A 17,672-nucleotide genomic window follows, 5' to 3' on the forward strand; every position below is an offset into this window, starting at 1 on the left:
TGAACTACGTTCATGTTGTTTATAATGTTGTTTAGAATGTGTATTTATAATAAGTTGTGCAAAGGACATTTTATAATTTTCGGAAGTTCATTTTGTACTTGAAATTGTTTATAGGGTTAGGCGCAATAAGTGTTTAACTTCAGCCTAAACCCTTTCGGTCTGCAACATTTTTTATTTTCAATCTATGAATGTACAACTGTTTGTTTGCTTTGTTTATCATCGACCGAAGAACAATAAACTTGAACTTGACTGCATTCTCCAATGGAACATTCTGGAGAAACATCCTGGATGAATTTGGATAGAAGTGAGTTACAAAGGTAAACTTTTTGAATGATTTAACTTTATTTGTGATGATTTATCTCTTATGCTCAGTCTATTTATTCCCAAATTAATTTGAGGGAAGTTGTCACCCCCTGCTGCCACCTTGTGGTTTGTATTGTCAGTTTTCCTCTTTTGGTGCAGTTGACCTTGTTCTTACATTTCTCCTCCCTCTGAGAGTTCCTGTGTTGGCTTTGTGGGCGGAGTTGTGGGACGTGCACAGCTGCTTGAAATTGACCCTGGTGCTACTTAAGCAGCACTGTAACTGTTGCGACTAATAATTATTATAATTTGTTTTATTTCTCTAAAAAGGGAATTTAAATCAAAATGTATAAAAGTTCATAATAAGGCTTTATTTATGTTACTATGGTTAGAAATTTAATTTCATGCCTTTTTGTTGGGTTTGTGGGCATGCGTTTGTTTTGAAGTGTCTCGATTGGTCTGTGAACGGATATAAGGAAGCTGCTTCCGGGTATGAGTGAACATTTGTTTGATGCAATGAGAAGTGTAAAGAGAGAGCGACTGATCGTAACAAGGACGAAAAAGTGTCACAAGGACTTTCAGGTGTCACAAGGACTTTCAGTGTTTGGGCTATAGGAGCCAGAAGATCACAATTTCCTCCTAAAAGAAGCATGCAGGCCAACGAGGTATTTGTCATTTCTGTTTGTGTTTTACTTCGGTGAAAAGTTTGATTCACATGCTGTGCATGGTATTATTTTTACGTTTGTAACGTGCTTTATTTTATTTGTTTTCAAGGGGAATTGAAGGGAAAGAAAGCCTTCAATAAATCAGTTCGAGAAAGCTATTGTGTCAGTGCTATTTATAGGGAGTTACAAGCACCTTGACAGCTGGATGGCACTCGATGATTCCAATCCACGACAGTTGATTCCATGCTTCGAGTATTTTGCTACCTTGGCCATTCCCAGTGCCATCCATCTTGGTGTTGTTTTGTAGTGTGCACGTCTTGTATCTCCAAACTAAGTTAAGTTTGTGTATATCAGTAGCTTTGGTTCTTTTTTTCACGATGCACATTTTGTCTTCTATTTTACGCACCATCACTTTTGGTTACCTCCTGTTTGGATTGTTTTTGTGAGTAGATTTCCGCAGTAAAAGAAGCGTTTTACTCAGCGTCCTGCGCATCTTTGGGTTCCTCTACTTTGTTGAACAGCACTCTGACAGAAGGAGTTTCTCCAAAACGCAACACCCTTTGGCGGACAAGGTTGGGATTAAAGGCTATACATATTTAAAATGAAAGTGACAAGTTGTAAATAAATGGATGGATGTACAGTAAAGCTCTGTGAGATGACCCAACAGATGATTGCTAAAGTCACACATTTGTATAAAAGACATCTGCTCAAATGATGTACGAAGTACATTATAATATGCTTCCAGAAGTGGTCCAGAATATGTTTCAGATGTGCACCAGTAAACATGAACTAAGAGGGATTTATGAGTACTCAAAAGCAAAGGTGTGAACACATGTAAAACAAATATGTACATCATAGAAATGAGTTCATCTACAAACCCTGTTTCCATATGAGTTGGGAAATTGTGTTAGATGTAAATATAAACGGAATATAATGATTTGCAAATCCTTTTCAACCCATATTCAGTTGAATGCACTACAAAGACAACATATTTGATGTTCAAACTCATAAATTGATTTTTTTTTTCAAATAATAAACTTACGAGTTTCATGGCTGCAACACGTGCCAAAGTAGTTAGGAAAGGGCATGTTCACCACTGTGTTACATCACATTTTCTTTTAACAACACTCAATATACGTTTGGGAACTGAGGAAACTAACTGTTGAAGCTTTGAAAGTGGAATTCTTTCCAATTCTTGTTTTATGTAGAGCTTCAGTCGTTCAACAGTCCGGGTCTCCGCTGTCGTATTTTACGCTTCATAATGCGCCACACATTTTCGATGGGAGACAGGTCTGTACTGCAGGCGGGCCAGGAAAGTACCTGCACTCTTTTCTTTACGAAGCCGCGCTGTTGTAACACATGCTGAATGTGGCTTGGCATTGTCTTGCTGAAATAAGCAGGGGCGTCTGTGAAAATGACGGCGCTTAGATGGCAGCATATGTTCCAAAACCTGAATGTACCTTTCAGCATTAATGGTTCCTTCAAAGATGTTTAAGTGACAGTAAGTGCTGGCTTTTGAACATTGTGTCGATAACAGTCTGGATGTTTCGCTTCCCCTTTGTTCCGTAAGACACGATGTCGAATATTTCCAAAAACAATTTGAAATGTGGATTCGTCACACCACAGAACACTTTTCCCCTTTGCATCAGTCAATCATAGATTATCTCGGGCCCAGAGAAGCCAGCGGCGTTTCTGGATGTTGTTGAGAAATGGCTTTTGCTTTGCATAGTAGAGCTTTAACTTACACTTACAGATGTAGCGACACACTGTATTTAGTGACAGTGGTTTTCGGAAGTGTCCCTGAGCCCATGTGGTGATATCCTTTAGAGATTAATGTCGGTTTTTGATACAGTGCCGTCTGAGGGATCGAAGGTCACGGTCATTCAATGTTGGTTTCCGGCCTTGCCGCTTACGTGGAGTGATTTCTCCAGATTCTCTGAACCTTTTGATGATATTATGGACCGCAGATGTTGAAATCCCTAATTTTCTTGCAATTTCACTTTGACAAACGTTGTTCTTAAACTGTTTGACTATTTGCTCACGCAGTTGTGGACAAAGGGGTGTACCTCACTCCATCCTTTCTTGTGAAACACTGAGCATTTTTTGGGAAGCTGTTTTTATACCCAATCATGGCACCCACCTTTTCCCAATCAGCCTGCACACCTGTGGGATGTTCCAAATAAGTGTTTGATGAGCATTCCTCGACTTTATCAGTATTTATTGCCACCTTTCACAACTACTTTGTCATGTGTTGCTGGCATCAATGATTATTTGCCAAAAAAACCCAAAACTATTATCAGTTCGAACATCAAATATGTTGTCTTTGTAGCATATGCAACTGAATATGGGTTGAAAATGATTTGCAAATCATTGTATTTCGTTTAGGGCTTCACGGTGGCATAGGGGTTAGTGTGCCTGCCTCACAATACGAAGGTCCTGCAGTCCCGAGTTTAATCCCAGGAAGGGATCTTTCTGTGTGGAGTTTGCATGTTCTCCCCGTGAATGTGTGGGTTCCCTCCAAAGACATGCACCTGGGGATAAGTTGATCTGCAACACTAAATTGGCCCTAGTGTGTGAATGTGAGTGTGAACGTTGTCTGTCTATCTGTGTTGGCCCTGCGATGAGGTGGCGACTTGTCCAGGGTGTACCACGCCTTCCGCCCGATTGTAGCTGAGATAGGCGCCAGCACCCCCCGTGACCGCAAAATGGAATAAGCGGTAGGAAATGGATGGATGGATGTATTTCGTTTATATTTACATCTAACACAATGTCCCAACTCATATGGAAACGGGGTTTGTATAACATCATTAATAATTAAAGATGATTTCTGAATATCGCTATACACATAAAAAGTATTTGCAATATGTTTTGTCCTTTTTATTCTCACCTTTACAGTCAAAGTGTTGTGTTCATTTTTAAATAAAAGTACACAATGCATATTAAAACATGTACTTGACTGAAAAAAGCGAACATCTATATCTAATCTATAAATGTTAGAATCTATGTGCTGATGTTGTTAAAAGGTCAAAGTTAAAGTATTGACGTTTTTTTTTTTCAAATCCTGCATCTTCATGTGCTGCTGCTGTTCTCACTACACTTGTGTTTCTTACACTGCTTCTTATAAGAGAATCTTTCACCACACACACTGCAACTCCACACTTTCTCACCTGTGTGTGTTATCATGTGTACTTTCAAATGCGAACTTTGTATAAAACTTTTACAACATACTGAACAAGTATAAGGTTTTTCACCAGTATGTGTTCTCATGTGCCTTTTCAACTCACCACGTTGTATAAAACCTTTATGACAGACTAAACATGACAAAAGTTTTTCTCCAGTGTGTTTGCTCATGTGTGCTTTCAAATAGACACTTTGTGAAAACCCTTTACCACATTCTGAACAGATAAAAGGTTTTTCACCAGTGTGTATTCTTGTGTGTCTTTCCAAATACTTTTGTTCGGTGTATTTTTTACCGCAAATTGAGCACATAAAGGTTTTTTCTCCGGTGTGTATTCTCATGTGTGCTTTGAAATGGTGCCTTCGAACAAAATCTTTACCACAGATTGAACATGAAAAAGGTCTTTCTCCAGTGTGTGTTCTCATGTGTACTTTCAGACGACAATGGTATTTAAAGGTTTTGTCACAGTGAGAACATTTGAAGTGAGTGTTGTCAGTGTGACATGTCTTATCATCTTTAGAGTCTTCATCATCAGTGTCAGGAGAGTGTGACGTTGTGTCCTCACTATCTGATAGTGGAGCTAAGAGCTTGTCTGCTTGTGATCCTCCACAGTGGTCTCCATCAGCTTCTGTTGTCATGTGTTGTGTTGAGCTGCTGCTTGGAGGCCCCCCCCCTCCCCTCTCCTCACTTTCACCTTTGACCTCATCATCTTCACTCTTCACAGGGACACCAGCCACTGGCAACTTGGTGACATCAACCTCCTCCAGCCCTTCAAGATGCTCTCCCTGCTGACTGATGCTGTGTTCCTCCTCTTCCTCTTTAATGTGAGGGGTCAGTGGGTCCTCCTCTTCCTCTTTAAAATGGGGTGTCAGTGGGTCCTCCTCTTCCTTTTTAAAATGGGGGATCAGTGGGTATACCTCTTCTTTCTTAATGTGGGAGGGCTGTGGTTCCTCTGTTCGCATCATGAAGCTCCACTTCTGTTGCTCAGGGTGAAGATGTTCTTCACAGACGTCTGCAAGACAAACACACCATCTCTGCTCAGTCATACAATGCTTTCAGTTATTTTACATGCACTTAAGAAAAACAAGTTATTGTATGAACTGTCTTGAAATCTCAGTGACGCACAAACACGCTGCTCTTTACAACATTATTCACAGGAAAAGAAAAACAAACAAGGACGACAGGACTTTTTACAATGGATAGATGATATGGTTTAAAATGGATTTTGTGATATGTTATTTCATATAGAATTACTAATAGAACCATTTTAAAACCGGCTACACAGACTCCTAATTTAGTTGCTGTAATATGCAGTAAAATGTTACATCATTTCCAGTATTTTCTCAAATAATGTAACCAGATATTAACAGTAAATAAACAAGTACATTAATAATAATTGTTTCGACAAAATAATACAATTAGAAATGACACAATATGACACTGCTTATGTCAGCTGCTAAATTAGGAGCTTTTGTAACCAGTTTTGAAATTCTTCTATCACCATTCATATACCAAATGATATATCGTGACTTATATTTTTATTAGGATACATTTTTAGGTCATATCGCCCATACCAAACATTGGTTCGCCGAGTCATTTGGTTTGGCCCAACAAATATATTTATTTTTTTATATTCTTCTGATGTGTGTGTATGTTTAAAATTTGGTATTACTGTTCTACATCACGTGGAAGTGTCATGTCATGGGGTTGGTGTGCTTTTAACTAAGGGTGTGACGGTACGGTCAGCTCACCAAAGGATACTGGATATTGGCTACCGGAAGTAGCAGACGATGTGAGCGTGACATCACGGGTTGTGGAGCTCCTCACATCCGCACATTGTTTACAATCATGGCCACTGGCAACGAGAGCGATTCGGACCGAGAAAGCAACGATTTCCCCATTAAATTGAGCGAGGATGAAAGATTTGTGGATGAGGAAAGTGAGAGTGGAGGACTAGAAGAAAAAAAAAAACTAGACGGCAGAGCGATTCAAATGTTATTAGACAAATTTACTAAGATAATTCTGGAAAATCCCTTATCTGCTTATTGTGTTACTAGTGTTTTAGTGAGATTATATGGTCGTACCTGTACAACCTGAAAGTCCGAGGGGTGTGGCCACGGGTGTGGTGACCGCCAGTGTGTCCGCGGGAAGCCACGTTTCTCGACGAAGCGAAGGCGGACGGTGGGGCCGGGCTGAGATTTTTTTTTTTTTTCCCCCCTCCTCCACGGTGGAAGCATCCGACGATCGGGGGCGGCTGGTGGGAGGAGGCAAGATAGTCCGCAGCTGCCTCTTTGACAGGCACAGGAGGAACGACGCAAGCTCTCCGCTCATGTCTACGGTAAGAGCCGACTTATTACCACCATTTTCTCAGAGAAACCTGCCGGTTGACATGTGGTAGGGAACCAATGAAACACCGGCCGTGTTTGTGTTGCTAAAGGCGGACGCAATACACCGCTTCCAACCTACAGATTTCTTCTTTGATGTCTACATTTTTCATTGAACAAATTGCAAAAGATTCAACAACACAGATTGCCATAATAGTGTGGAATTATGCGATGAAAAGAGACGACTTATAGCTGTGAACGGTGCTGGAAAAAAATGTCGTCTACAATGCGTGACGTCACACGCACGTGTTATCATACCGCAACGTTTTAGCATGATACTTATGCGCAAAATTTAAAATTACAATTTAGTAAACTGTTAAGATTTCATCATTGAAATATAAACTATCAGACGGCGTGGTTGGTAGTAGTGGGTTTCAGTAGGCCTTTAAAATGAGCAAGATATGTAAAAATGACATGTTATTAATAATGTTACTACATTACATATATACTTAACAGTGTGTATTTAAAATGTGTATTTAAAACACTTACATTGGATGTCTGCTTTGATGTGTCGATCACTTCCGCCTCTCTTTGTTAGCAGCTAACAAGCTAAGCTAACCAGCAGGCTAGGCTAGCACGTCACAGTGCACTCAGACTAATGTATCCGCATACAAACAATTAATAACGACGTTTACTCTGTTAAACGACACACATGTGCACATGTACGTTGTAATTAAGACCAAGAAACCATAAGAACCAAAACAACGTATTCTCCGTCAGACGCCATCTTGTTTCGTTCGTCCTACTGTGCGACGTCATCGAGGTGTTCTCAACCGCGGAACAAATGTTGGCCAAACACGTGTTTCACTGGGACAATCGTGAGTGGTGCACACTTCCTTCGCCCGGCCACAGAATAAATATAAATAAAAGTCCCATTTAAGAGTTGCTGGTGTAACAATAGGAAGAATATATTCCACTCCTCTCTTCTACACGTGGCTTATGAGGTAATATAAATTATATATTTTTACATTATTATCTTATTTACCTGATATGTTGTTCGAAGCTAACCTGCTAGCGTTAGCCCGCTAGCAGGCCTTTGTAGCAAAATATTAGCGGTTTTTTTTTTTCTGAGGAGCGTATTTTATATGTTCTCTGTGAGAATTATACTGACTTATTTAACACTTTAACCTTTTTTTTTTGTTGTATATTACAGTCACGCTTAACATCATAAAATATTTGTTACTAGAAAGGAACGAACGTTTCGTAATTTAAGTCTGGAATAAGTCACATCTTATTATAATAACAATAATACTAATACTACATTTTATTTGCTATAGCGCTTTTCAGTGTACTCAAAGATGCTTTACAGGATAAAAATACAATTATTAAATGTATTTTTATTATTAATATGACAGTGTAATATAATGTATTACACATACATTGCAGTGGTCTGCTTTGTGTTGGTGCTAACTTTATTAGCAATAAATACAAACTATGTCATTTGCACGCACTTCTATTACCTCGATGACATCCATCCATGTTTCTACCGCTTGTCCCTTTTGAGGTTGCGAGGGGGGGGGGGGTGCTGGAGTTTATCTCAGCTGCATTCGGGCAGACATATGGAAATTAAATCAACTGATGCTTGTTATTACGAATACACTATTTGGAAAATTGTAAGCAATTAATGCTCATTCAGTGAGACAAAAATACATATTTAATAAAATAAATGTTAAAAATTAAAAATGGCTTTAATATACTGCACACAAATTGAACATGTGTCAAAGCATGAGGTACCCAAACATTCTAATATACATATATATATATATATATATATATATATATATGTATATACATACATACATACACTATATTGCCAAAAGTATTTGGCCCCCTGCCTTTACTCACATATGAACTTGAAGTGCTAGCCCAAGTAATTGTCCAACATGTTTTGGTATCCTGGAGCATTCAAAGTTCCTTTCACTGGAACTAAGGGGCAAAGCCCAACTCCTGAAAAACCAACCCCACACCATAATTCCTCCCCCACCAAATTTCACACTCGGCACAATGCCGTTGGAAATATAGCGTTCTCCTGGCAACCTCCAAACCCAGACTGGTCCATCAGATTGCCAGATGGAAAAAGCATGACTCATCAGTCCAGAGAAGGTGTCTCCACTGCTCTAGAGTCCAGTGGTGACGTGCTTTACACCACTGCATCCCACGCTTTGCATTGGACTTGGTGATATATAGCTTAGATGCAGCTGCCCAGCCAAGGAAAGCCATTCCATGAAACTCTCTGCTTACTGTACGTGGGTTAAATGAAAGGTCACGAAGTTTGTAGCTCTGTAGCAACTGACTGTTCAGAAAGTATTTGCACTTCAGCATCTGCTGACCCCTCTCTGTCCGTTTAGTTGGCCTACCACTTGATGGCTGAGTTGCTGTTGTTCCCAAACTCTTCACTTTTCTTGTAATAAAGTTGACTTTAGAATATTTAGGAGTGAGGACATTTCACAACTGGATTTGTTGCACAGGTGGCATCCTATGACAGTTCCACGCTGGTAATCACTGAAAGCGGCCCATTCGTTCACAAAATGTTTGTAGAAACAGTCTCCATGCCTAAGTGCTTGATTTTATAAGTGATTACAACACCTGATTCTCATCATTTGGATGGGTGGCCAAATACTTTTGGCAATATAGTGGCTATATATATTCTCACGCCAGCACATTTCTTAAGGTGTGGGTGAGGTTCAACCAACATACTATCACACGGCCACACTCGCTGGCACTTGTTACACGTGCTTCACTGCACTTCTCTTTGTTTTCTGTCAGATTAAAAATGTTGCTTTCGTAGAAGGAAGAACAAGGAGAGGATATTACGCGTAAAAGTAAAGCCAACTAGTCAGAGCTCTGCAGTCCTGGTCACCGTTGATGTGAGGTGGGACTATTTTGGAGGTGCACGTCAAGGTTGGCTGGTAGGTTGGTAGTGGGAGGCGTGAGTTGGCGTCACTTGATGCTGCAGCACAATGAAACTTTTATACGTGCAGACTGACTTCATGCAGTCATGACGGTATTAAAATCCCAGCAGGAGGTTTTATATTAGTTGTTCCCTTTTATCAATAATTAATGTAAATGTGGAAAACAAGATCAATTACACAATTCATAATAATCAATAACTGATGATTATTCCATGTGTAGAAGAACATCACCACAAAGTGGTGTCAGTCCACTTGGAAAATATATTTGATAGACTTAAAAATATTTGACACGTCTGGGCTGAAGTTTGTTTGTGTTGTCTTGCAGACGTCCAACAGGTGAACGCTCGTCAAGAAGAACGTCCTCTTCAGCAGCAGGAGGATCCACAGCCCCCCCACATTAAAGAGGAAGAGGAGGAAGTGTGGATCACTCAGGAGGAAGAGTGTCTTCTAGGACAGGAGGAGGCTGATCTCAGCAAGTATCCACTGACTGTTGTCTCTGTGAAGACTGAAGAGCATGAAGACAAACCACCTGAGTCCTCACAGCTTCATCACAGTCCAAGTAAGCACAACATCCACATATCATCTAATACAATGTTTCTGACACATGTTCATCTGGGGGCCACATTTATGACTAAAGATGAAGATATGAAGTGAAGTGAATTATATTTATATAGCGCTTTTCTCAAGTGACTCAAAGCGCTTTTACATAGTGAAACCTAATATCTAAGTGACATTTAAACCAGTGTGGGTAGCACTGGGAGCAGGTGGGTAAAGTGTCTTGCCCAAAGACACAACGGCAGTGACTAGGATGGTGGAAGCGGGGATCGAACCTGGAACTCTCAAGTCGCTGGCACGGCCACTCTACCAACCGACAGGGCGCTTGCTCCCGCTGACGTGCCTCAAGTGACGGCTTGATAAGAGCAAACTGTCACAATAAACAAAACAAAACACCGGAAAGCAATAATAGATAAAAAAACAAACTGGAGTTTTGACCCGGAGAAGGCAGGTCGGTTAAAAAAAACAAAAAACTCTGCATCCCAGGGACGCGCGAACTTACGGAAATGCACGTCCTTTATGACTTCAATGCGTAAAAAGACATAAAAAGTGTGTTAACGCCAACACTGGTTATTAATGTGATTATCAGACAGCAGTCATTTCCATTAGACAATATTCAAATATAGGTGGTAGTGTTGTAACCATACCAATATTTTGGTACCGGTACTAAAATTATTTTGGTACTTTTATTAATAAAGGGGACCACAAAAATGGCATTATTGGCTTTATTTTAACAAAAAAACTTAGGGCCTTTTAAACATATGTTTATTATTGAAGTTAAGTCCTTAATTAAAATAGTGAACAAACTAGACAACTTGTCTTTTAGTAGTAAGTAAACAAACAAAGACTCCTAATTAGTCTGCTGACGTATGCAGTAACATATTGTCTCATTTATACACCTATTATTTTGTCAACATTATTAAGGACAAACTGTAAAAATGGATTATTAATCTAATTGTTCATTTACTGTTAATATCTGCTTATTTTCTCTTTTAAAATGTTCCGTCTACACTTCTGTTAAAATGTAATAATCACTTATTCTTTGGTTGTTTGATTCTTTACATTAGTTTGTGGATGATAACACACAGTTGGGTATCAATCCGATACCAAGTAGTTACAGGATCATACATTGGTCATATTCAAAGTCCTCATGTGTCCAGGGACATATTTCCTGAGTTTATAAACATAATATACATTTTTTTTAAAACGAAAGAAGATGTTGTGATGCCAAAAAATATCGACGTAATCATAGTAGTATCGACTAGGTACTGCCGATGGTAGATGGACGTTAGCCGCTAGCTAGCTAGCCATGTCTTAAAGCACCTCTTCCTGAGGGAGTTTCAGTGTTATAACTTCACCTTTTATTTTTACTTTTCACACCAAAATGTGTCCGTTCTCCCTTTTCTGTCTCCACACTGTGTCTGCTTATAAGTACTCCGTGATTGTGTGCCGCCGAACATGCTCGTCTGCTTGTAAACCAGCAATGTCACAACGTGACTTCGACGCATGACACGTGGGATAACGTGAACAGTTGTGGAACTTTCTAACGAACACAGTATTGTGGCCAAACAGCTCAATTTATGTTTCATCTGACATCACAAGGACAAAGATAAGACCTTCAGGAGGAAAGTTCTGTGGTCAGATGAAACAAAAATTGAGCTGTTTGGCCACAAAACCCAGCGATATGTTTGGAGGAGAAAAGGTGAGGCCTTTAAAGGGGAACATTGTCACAATTTCAAAAGGGTTAAAAACAATAAAAATCAGTTTCCAGTGGCTTGTTTTATTTTTCAAAGTTTTTTTTCAAAATTTTACACCTCCCGGATTATCCCTAAAAAAAGCTTTAAAGTTCTTGATTTTCGCTATTTGCGATGCGACTGTCCATTTCCCTGTGACGTCATACAGGGCTGCCAATACAAACAACATGGCGGTTACCACAGCAAGATATAGCGACATTAGCTCAGATTCAGACTCGGATTTCAGTGACTTAAGCGATTCAACAGATTACGCATGTATTGAAACAGATGGTCGGAGTATGGAGGCAAATAGCGAAAACGAAATTGAAGAAGAAATTGAAGCTATTAAGCGAATAGCTATTGACGCTATTCGGCCATAGCATGGGTGTACCTAATGAAGTGGCACATAGCATGGCTGCCTTATTAGCATCGCCGGTAAAATGTGCGGGCCAAACGATCAAGACTTTCGCATCTTGTGACACTGGAGCAACTTAAATCTGTCGATTGGTAAGTGTTTGTTTCGCATTAAATGTGGGTATCTAGTTTCAAATGTACATACAGCTAGAGTAAATAGCATGTTAGCATCGATTAGCATAGCATGTTAGCATCGATTAGCTGGCAGTCATGCCGTGACCAAATATGTCTGATTAGCACATAAGTCAACAAAATCAACAAAACTCACCTTTGTGATTTCGTTGACTTAATCGTTGCAAATGCATCTGCAGGTTATCCATACATCTCTGTGCCATGTCTGTCTTAGCATCGCCGGTAAAATGTGCAGATACTCTGGCAAATTCAATGGGGGTCTGACGGCAGATTTCTTGCCAGTGGTGCAACTGGAATCCCTCCCTGTTAGTGTTGTTACACCCTCCGACAACACACCGACGAGGCATGATGTCTCCAAGGTTCCAAAAAATAGTCGAAAAAACGGAAAATAACAAAGCTGAGACCCAAAGTTTGTAATGTGAAAATGAAAATGGCGGGTGTATTACCTCGGTGACGTCACGTTCTGACGTCATCGCTAAAAGACAGATAAACAGAAAGGCGTTTAATTTGCCAAAATTCACCCATTTAGAGTTCAGAAACCGGTTAAAAAAATATATGGTCTTTTTTCTGCAACATCAAGGTATATATTGACGCTTGCATAGGTTTGGTGATAATGTTCCCCTTTAATCCCAGGAACATTATGCCTACCGTCAAGCATGGTGGTGGTAGTATTATGCTCTGGGCCTGTTTTGCAGCCAATGGAACTGGTGCTTTAAATGGGACAATGAAAAAGGAGGATTACCTCCAAATTCTTCAGGACAACCTAAAACCATCAGCCCAGAGGTTGGGTCTTGGGCGCAGTTGGGCGTTCCAACAGGACAATGACCCCAAACACACGTCAAAAGTGGTAAAGGAATGGCTAAATCAGGGTAGAATTAAGGTTTTATAATGGCCTTCCCAAAGTCCTGATTTAAACTTGTGGACAATGCTGAAGAAACAAGTCTGTCAGAAAACCAACACATTTAGCTGAACTGCACCAATTTTGTCAAAAAGAGTGGTCAAAAATTCAACCAGAAGCTTGTTGATGGCTACCAAAAGCGCCTTATTGCAGTGAAACTTGCCAAGGGACATGTAAGCAAATATTAACATTGCTGTATGTATACTTTTGACCCAGCACATTTGCTCACATTTTCAGTAGACCCATAATAAATTCATAAAAGAAGCAAACTTCATAAATGTTTTTTGTGACCAACAAGTATGTGCTCCAATCACCTTATCACAAAAAATAAGAGTTGTAGAAATGATTGGAAACTGAAGACAGCCATGACATTATGTTCTTTACAAGTGTATGTAAACTTTTGATCGCGACTGTGTATATGCATGTATATATATCCATCCATCCATTTTCTATTGCTTATCCCTTTTGGAGTCGTGGGGTTGCTGGAGTCTATCTCAGCTACAATCGGGTATGTCTGTATGTATATATGTATATATATATATATATATATATATATATATATATATATATATATATATATGTATGTATGTATTTATATATATATATATATATATATATGTATGTATGTATTTATATATATATATAAAACTTTTTATATGATCAGTATGTGGTAAAAAGTATTTATATATATATATATATATATATATACTGCGATGAGGTGACGACTTGTCCAGGGTGTACGGACGCCTTCCGCCCCATTGTAGCTGAGATAGGCACCAGCGCCCCCCGTGACCCCAAAGGGAATAAGTGGTAGAAAAATGGATATATATATATACTGCGGTGAGGTGACGACTTGTCCAGGGTGTACGACGCCTTCCGCCCGATTGTAGCTGAGATAGGCACCAGTGACCCCAAAGGGAATAAGTGGTAGAAAATGGATGTGTATATATATATATATACATATATATATATATATATATGCAATTCAGAATTGATTTTCATTTTTAAAAAAAAGAGATTTTTTTTTTTTATCAATCCAATATAACAATGCACAGCAATACCATAACAATGCAATCCAATTCCAAAACCAAACCTGAACAAGCAACACTCAGAACTGCAATAAATAGAGCAATTGAGAGGAGAAACAAACACGACACAGAACAAACTAAAAGTAGTGAAACAAAAATGAATATTATCAACAACAGTATCAATATTAGTTACAATTTCAGCATAGCAGTGATTAAAAATCCCTCATTGACATTATCATTAGACATTTACAAAAATAATAAAAAAGAACAATAGTGTCACAGTGGCTTGCACTTGCATCACATCTCATAAGCTTGACAACACACTGTGTCCAATGTTTTCACAAAGATAAAATAAGTCGTATTTTTGGTTCGTTTAATAGTTAAAACAAATTTACATTATTGCAATCAGTTGATCAAACATCGTCCTTTACAATTATAAAAGCTTTTTTTCTTTTAAATCTACTACTCTGCTAGCATGTCAGCAGATTGGGGTGGATCCTGCTGAAATCTTATGTATTGAAATTATACAGAATCCTTTTGAATCGGAAAAGTATAGTTTTTGAATCGAGAATCCCGTTGAATCGAAAAAATCGATTTATAATCGAATCGCGACCCCAAGAATCGATATTGAATCGAATCGTGGGACACCCAAAGATTCGCAGCCCTAATATATATATGTGTATATATATATATATATATATATATATATATATTTTTTTTTTTTTTTAAATGTACTGTATATTTATGTATATATGTTCAGTTTAACAGTCCAGTTGTGATTGATTGAATCCCCTGAGAATAATACTGGATATTATTTTGTAATTGCCACAAAATAACGTGTAGTAGTTTGTTAATTTCTTGCCAAAAGTATTTTAATTTTATAGATATTTTCAAAGCAGAATATTGTCCTTAGGGCGCTCTGGCACCTCATGGGGGACCCGTAAAATCTTTGCCTCTTAAGACCTCACTGTTGGCTTTGTATGCTCATGTTACTTCTGAACTAGTCAAAGTTGATTCTTCTGATTCTTCTTTTTTTAAATGAATGTGAAAGCAAAAGTGAGTCCACAAATAACCGAATCGTAAAGCGGAATCGAAAACGAAATCTGAATTGGTCAAATCTTATCTACTTCTATCTTAGCATGTGGTTGTCTTCTTGTGTCCTGCAGACGTCTGTGAAAAATATCATCCACCTGAGCAGCAGGAGAGGCCCACCAGTATGGAGCAAAAGAGGTCACAGCACTTCCATGTGAAAGAAAAGGAGCCACAGCCCCCCCACTTTAAAAATGAAGAAAAACAGCGGCTGTCCCCCCACTTCATAGAGGAAGACAAGAGACACCTCATCAGTGTGAAGAGTGAAGATGATGAGGTCAAAGGTGAAAGTGAGGAGAGGGGAGGGGCGGAGCCTCCAAGCAGCAGCTCAACACAACAGACATGACATAACAACAGAAGCTGATGGAGACCACTGTGGAGGATCACAAGCAGACAAGCTCTTAGCTCCACTATCAGATAGTGAGGACACAACGTCACACTCTCCTGACACCGATGATGAAGATTCTAAAGATGATAAGACATGTCACACTGACAACACTCACTTCACATGTTCTTACTGCGACAAAACTTTTAAAGACCGTAGTAATCTGAAAAGGCACATGAGTACGCACACCGGAGAAAAACCTTTTTCCTGCTCAGAATGTGGTAGAGATTTTAGACTAAAGCACATGCTGAAATTACACGTGAGAACACACACTGGAGAAAAACCTTTTTTATGTTCAATCTGCGGTAAAGATTTTACTCAAAAGCACCATTTGAAAACACACTTGAGAATACACACAGGAAAAAAACCTTTTGCGTGTTCAAACTGCAGTAAAGATTTTACTCACAGGCACGATTTGAAAATACACATGAGAATACACACTGGAGAAAAAACATTTTCCTGCTCAGAATGTGATAAAAGTTTTGCAATAAATCAAAGTTTAAAAGTACACATGAGAACACATTGGAGAAAAACCTTTTTTATGTTCAATCTGCGGTAAAGATTTTACTCAAAAGCACAGTTTCAAAGCACATATGAGAACACACATTGGAGAAAAAACTTTTATTCGTTCAGTATGTGGTAAAAGTTATATAGAAAAACAGCAATTAAAATCACACATGAGAAAGCACTCTGGTGAAAAACCATACTCTTGTTCGAGCTGCAACAAAAGCTTTCGTCACCGACAATCTATTAAAGTACACATGAGAAGACACACAGGGGAAAAAGTGTTGATTTGCAGTGTGTGTGGTGAAAGATTATCTTCTAAGTATCAGTGTAAGAAACACAAGTGTTCTGGTGAGAACAGCAGCAGCAAATGAAACTGCAGGATTCTAAATAAACTGTCAAGACTTTAATTTTGACTTTCTAACAACATCAGCACATATAACATGTGTGACATCATTGTTGTTTAACACAATCTTGTTATAATGATTCTAACATTTATAGATTAGACACTTCAGATTAGTGCTTTTATTTCAGTCAAGTACATGAGTTAATATACACATTTGTGTTCTTTAAAATGAACAGAACAATTTGACTGAAAGGGTGAAAATAAACTTTACATACAATATGTTACACACAATTAATATTGTATGTGTAGATATTCATAATTCCCTCTTACACTTATTCAGAATAGTGTTTTATATATGTTTTTGAAAAAATGAAGTGTTACATATTTATTTTCTAATTGTAGATAATTCCATTTAAGAACTCCTTTACATGATGTACATATTTGTTTTACATGAGTTCATACCTTTGCTTTTGAGTACACATAAATGCCTCTTAGTTCATATTTACTGGTTCACATCTGAAACATCTTCTGGACCACTTCTGGAAGCATATTAATATTTACTTTATACATCATTTGAGCAGTTGCATTTATACAAAAACATTTACTTTAAAAATTTGTGACTTTATGAATAATTTGTTGCTTGTCAATAATCCATTCTATTAATCACCTTTATTACTTTCCTGTGTCATATGAATATTGTTGTGTGATTGTTTTATATGTATGTCCCCAGACCTTTATGCAATAAACAATGTAGGCTTCAACTGAAGTTGGGTACAATAATTGTAGTTAATATTAGTAAGTATGTATTTTATTCTAGTTAGTATTGCACTCCATTTTTTTAATGTTTTCTTTATGACTTGCATGTAGTGTCCAGTTTACTTCATCATCAAAAATATGATTACCTTTACTCTTTTAATTTCAATATCATCCATCATAATTTGTTTTACATTTTTACAGTCTCCAAAAATGATATATTTAGTTTTATTGATGTTTAATGACAGTTTATTGATGTACAGCCATCTTTTTATGGACAAGTTCTCTCTGGAAAAAATAAAATGAGGGTTAAATCCACTGGTAATGAAGATTATTATATACATAATTACACTCAGTAGTGACAATTAAAGACACTTTCATCCTGTTCATTTGAGC

General features: G+C 38.2%; 2 protein-coding genes and 1 long non-coding RNA gene across 3 annotated transcripts in view; 2 read left to right on the forward strand and 1 right to left on the reverse strand.

Annotated features, from left to right (window-relative positions):
- LOC133545391 (gastrula zinc finger protein XlCGF57.1-like) overlaps window positions 1–17,672 on the forward strand; it is a 211,375-nt gene that overhangs the window by 160,626 nt on the left and 33,077 nt on the right. The gene's annotated exons all lie outside the window — the stretch shown is intronic.
- Window positions 3,828–7,306, reverse strand: LOC133545451 (zinc finger protein 771-like). The gene is made up of 3 exons (XM_061891062.1): window positions 7,017–7,306; window positions 6,228–6,476; window positions 3,828–5,155 (listed from the first exon to the last, which is right to left on the reverse strand). Exons 2-3 carry the CDS (start codon window positions 6,472–6,474, stop codon window positions 4,035–4,037), a joined length of 1,368 nt encoding a protein of 455 aa, XP_061747046.1. The 5' UTR covers window positions 6,475–6,476; window positions 7,017–7,306; the 3' UTR covers window positions 3,828–4,034.
- LOC133545508 (uncharacterized) lies at window positions 7,316–17,289 on the forward strand. The gene is made up of 3 exons (XR_009804854.1): window positions 7,316–7,471; window positions 9,765–9,998; window positions 15,366–17,289. It is a non-coding gene; the product is annotated as an uncharacterized LOC133545508 (long non-coding RNA).

Source organism: Nerophis ophidion, linkage group LG28 (genome assembly GCF_033978795.1).
Source record: "Nerophis ophidion isolate RoL-2023_Sa linkage group LG28, RoL_Noph_v1.0, whole genome shotgun sequence".
Classification (NCBI taxonomy): Eukaryota; Metazoa; Chordata; class Actinopteri; order Syngnathiformes; family Syngnathidae; genus Nerophis; species Nerophis ophidion.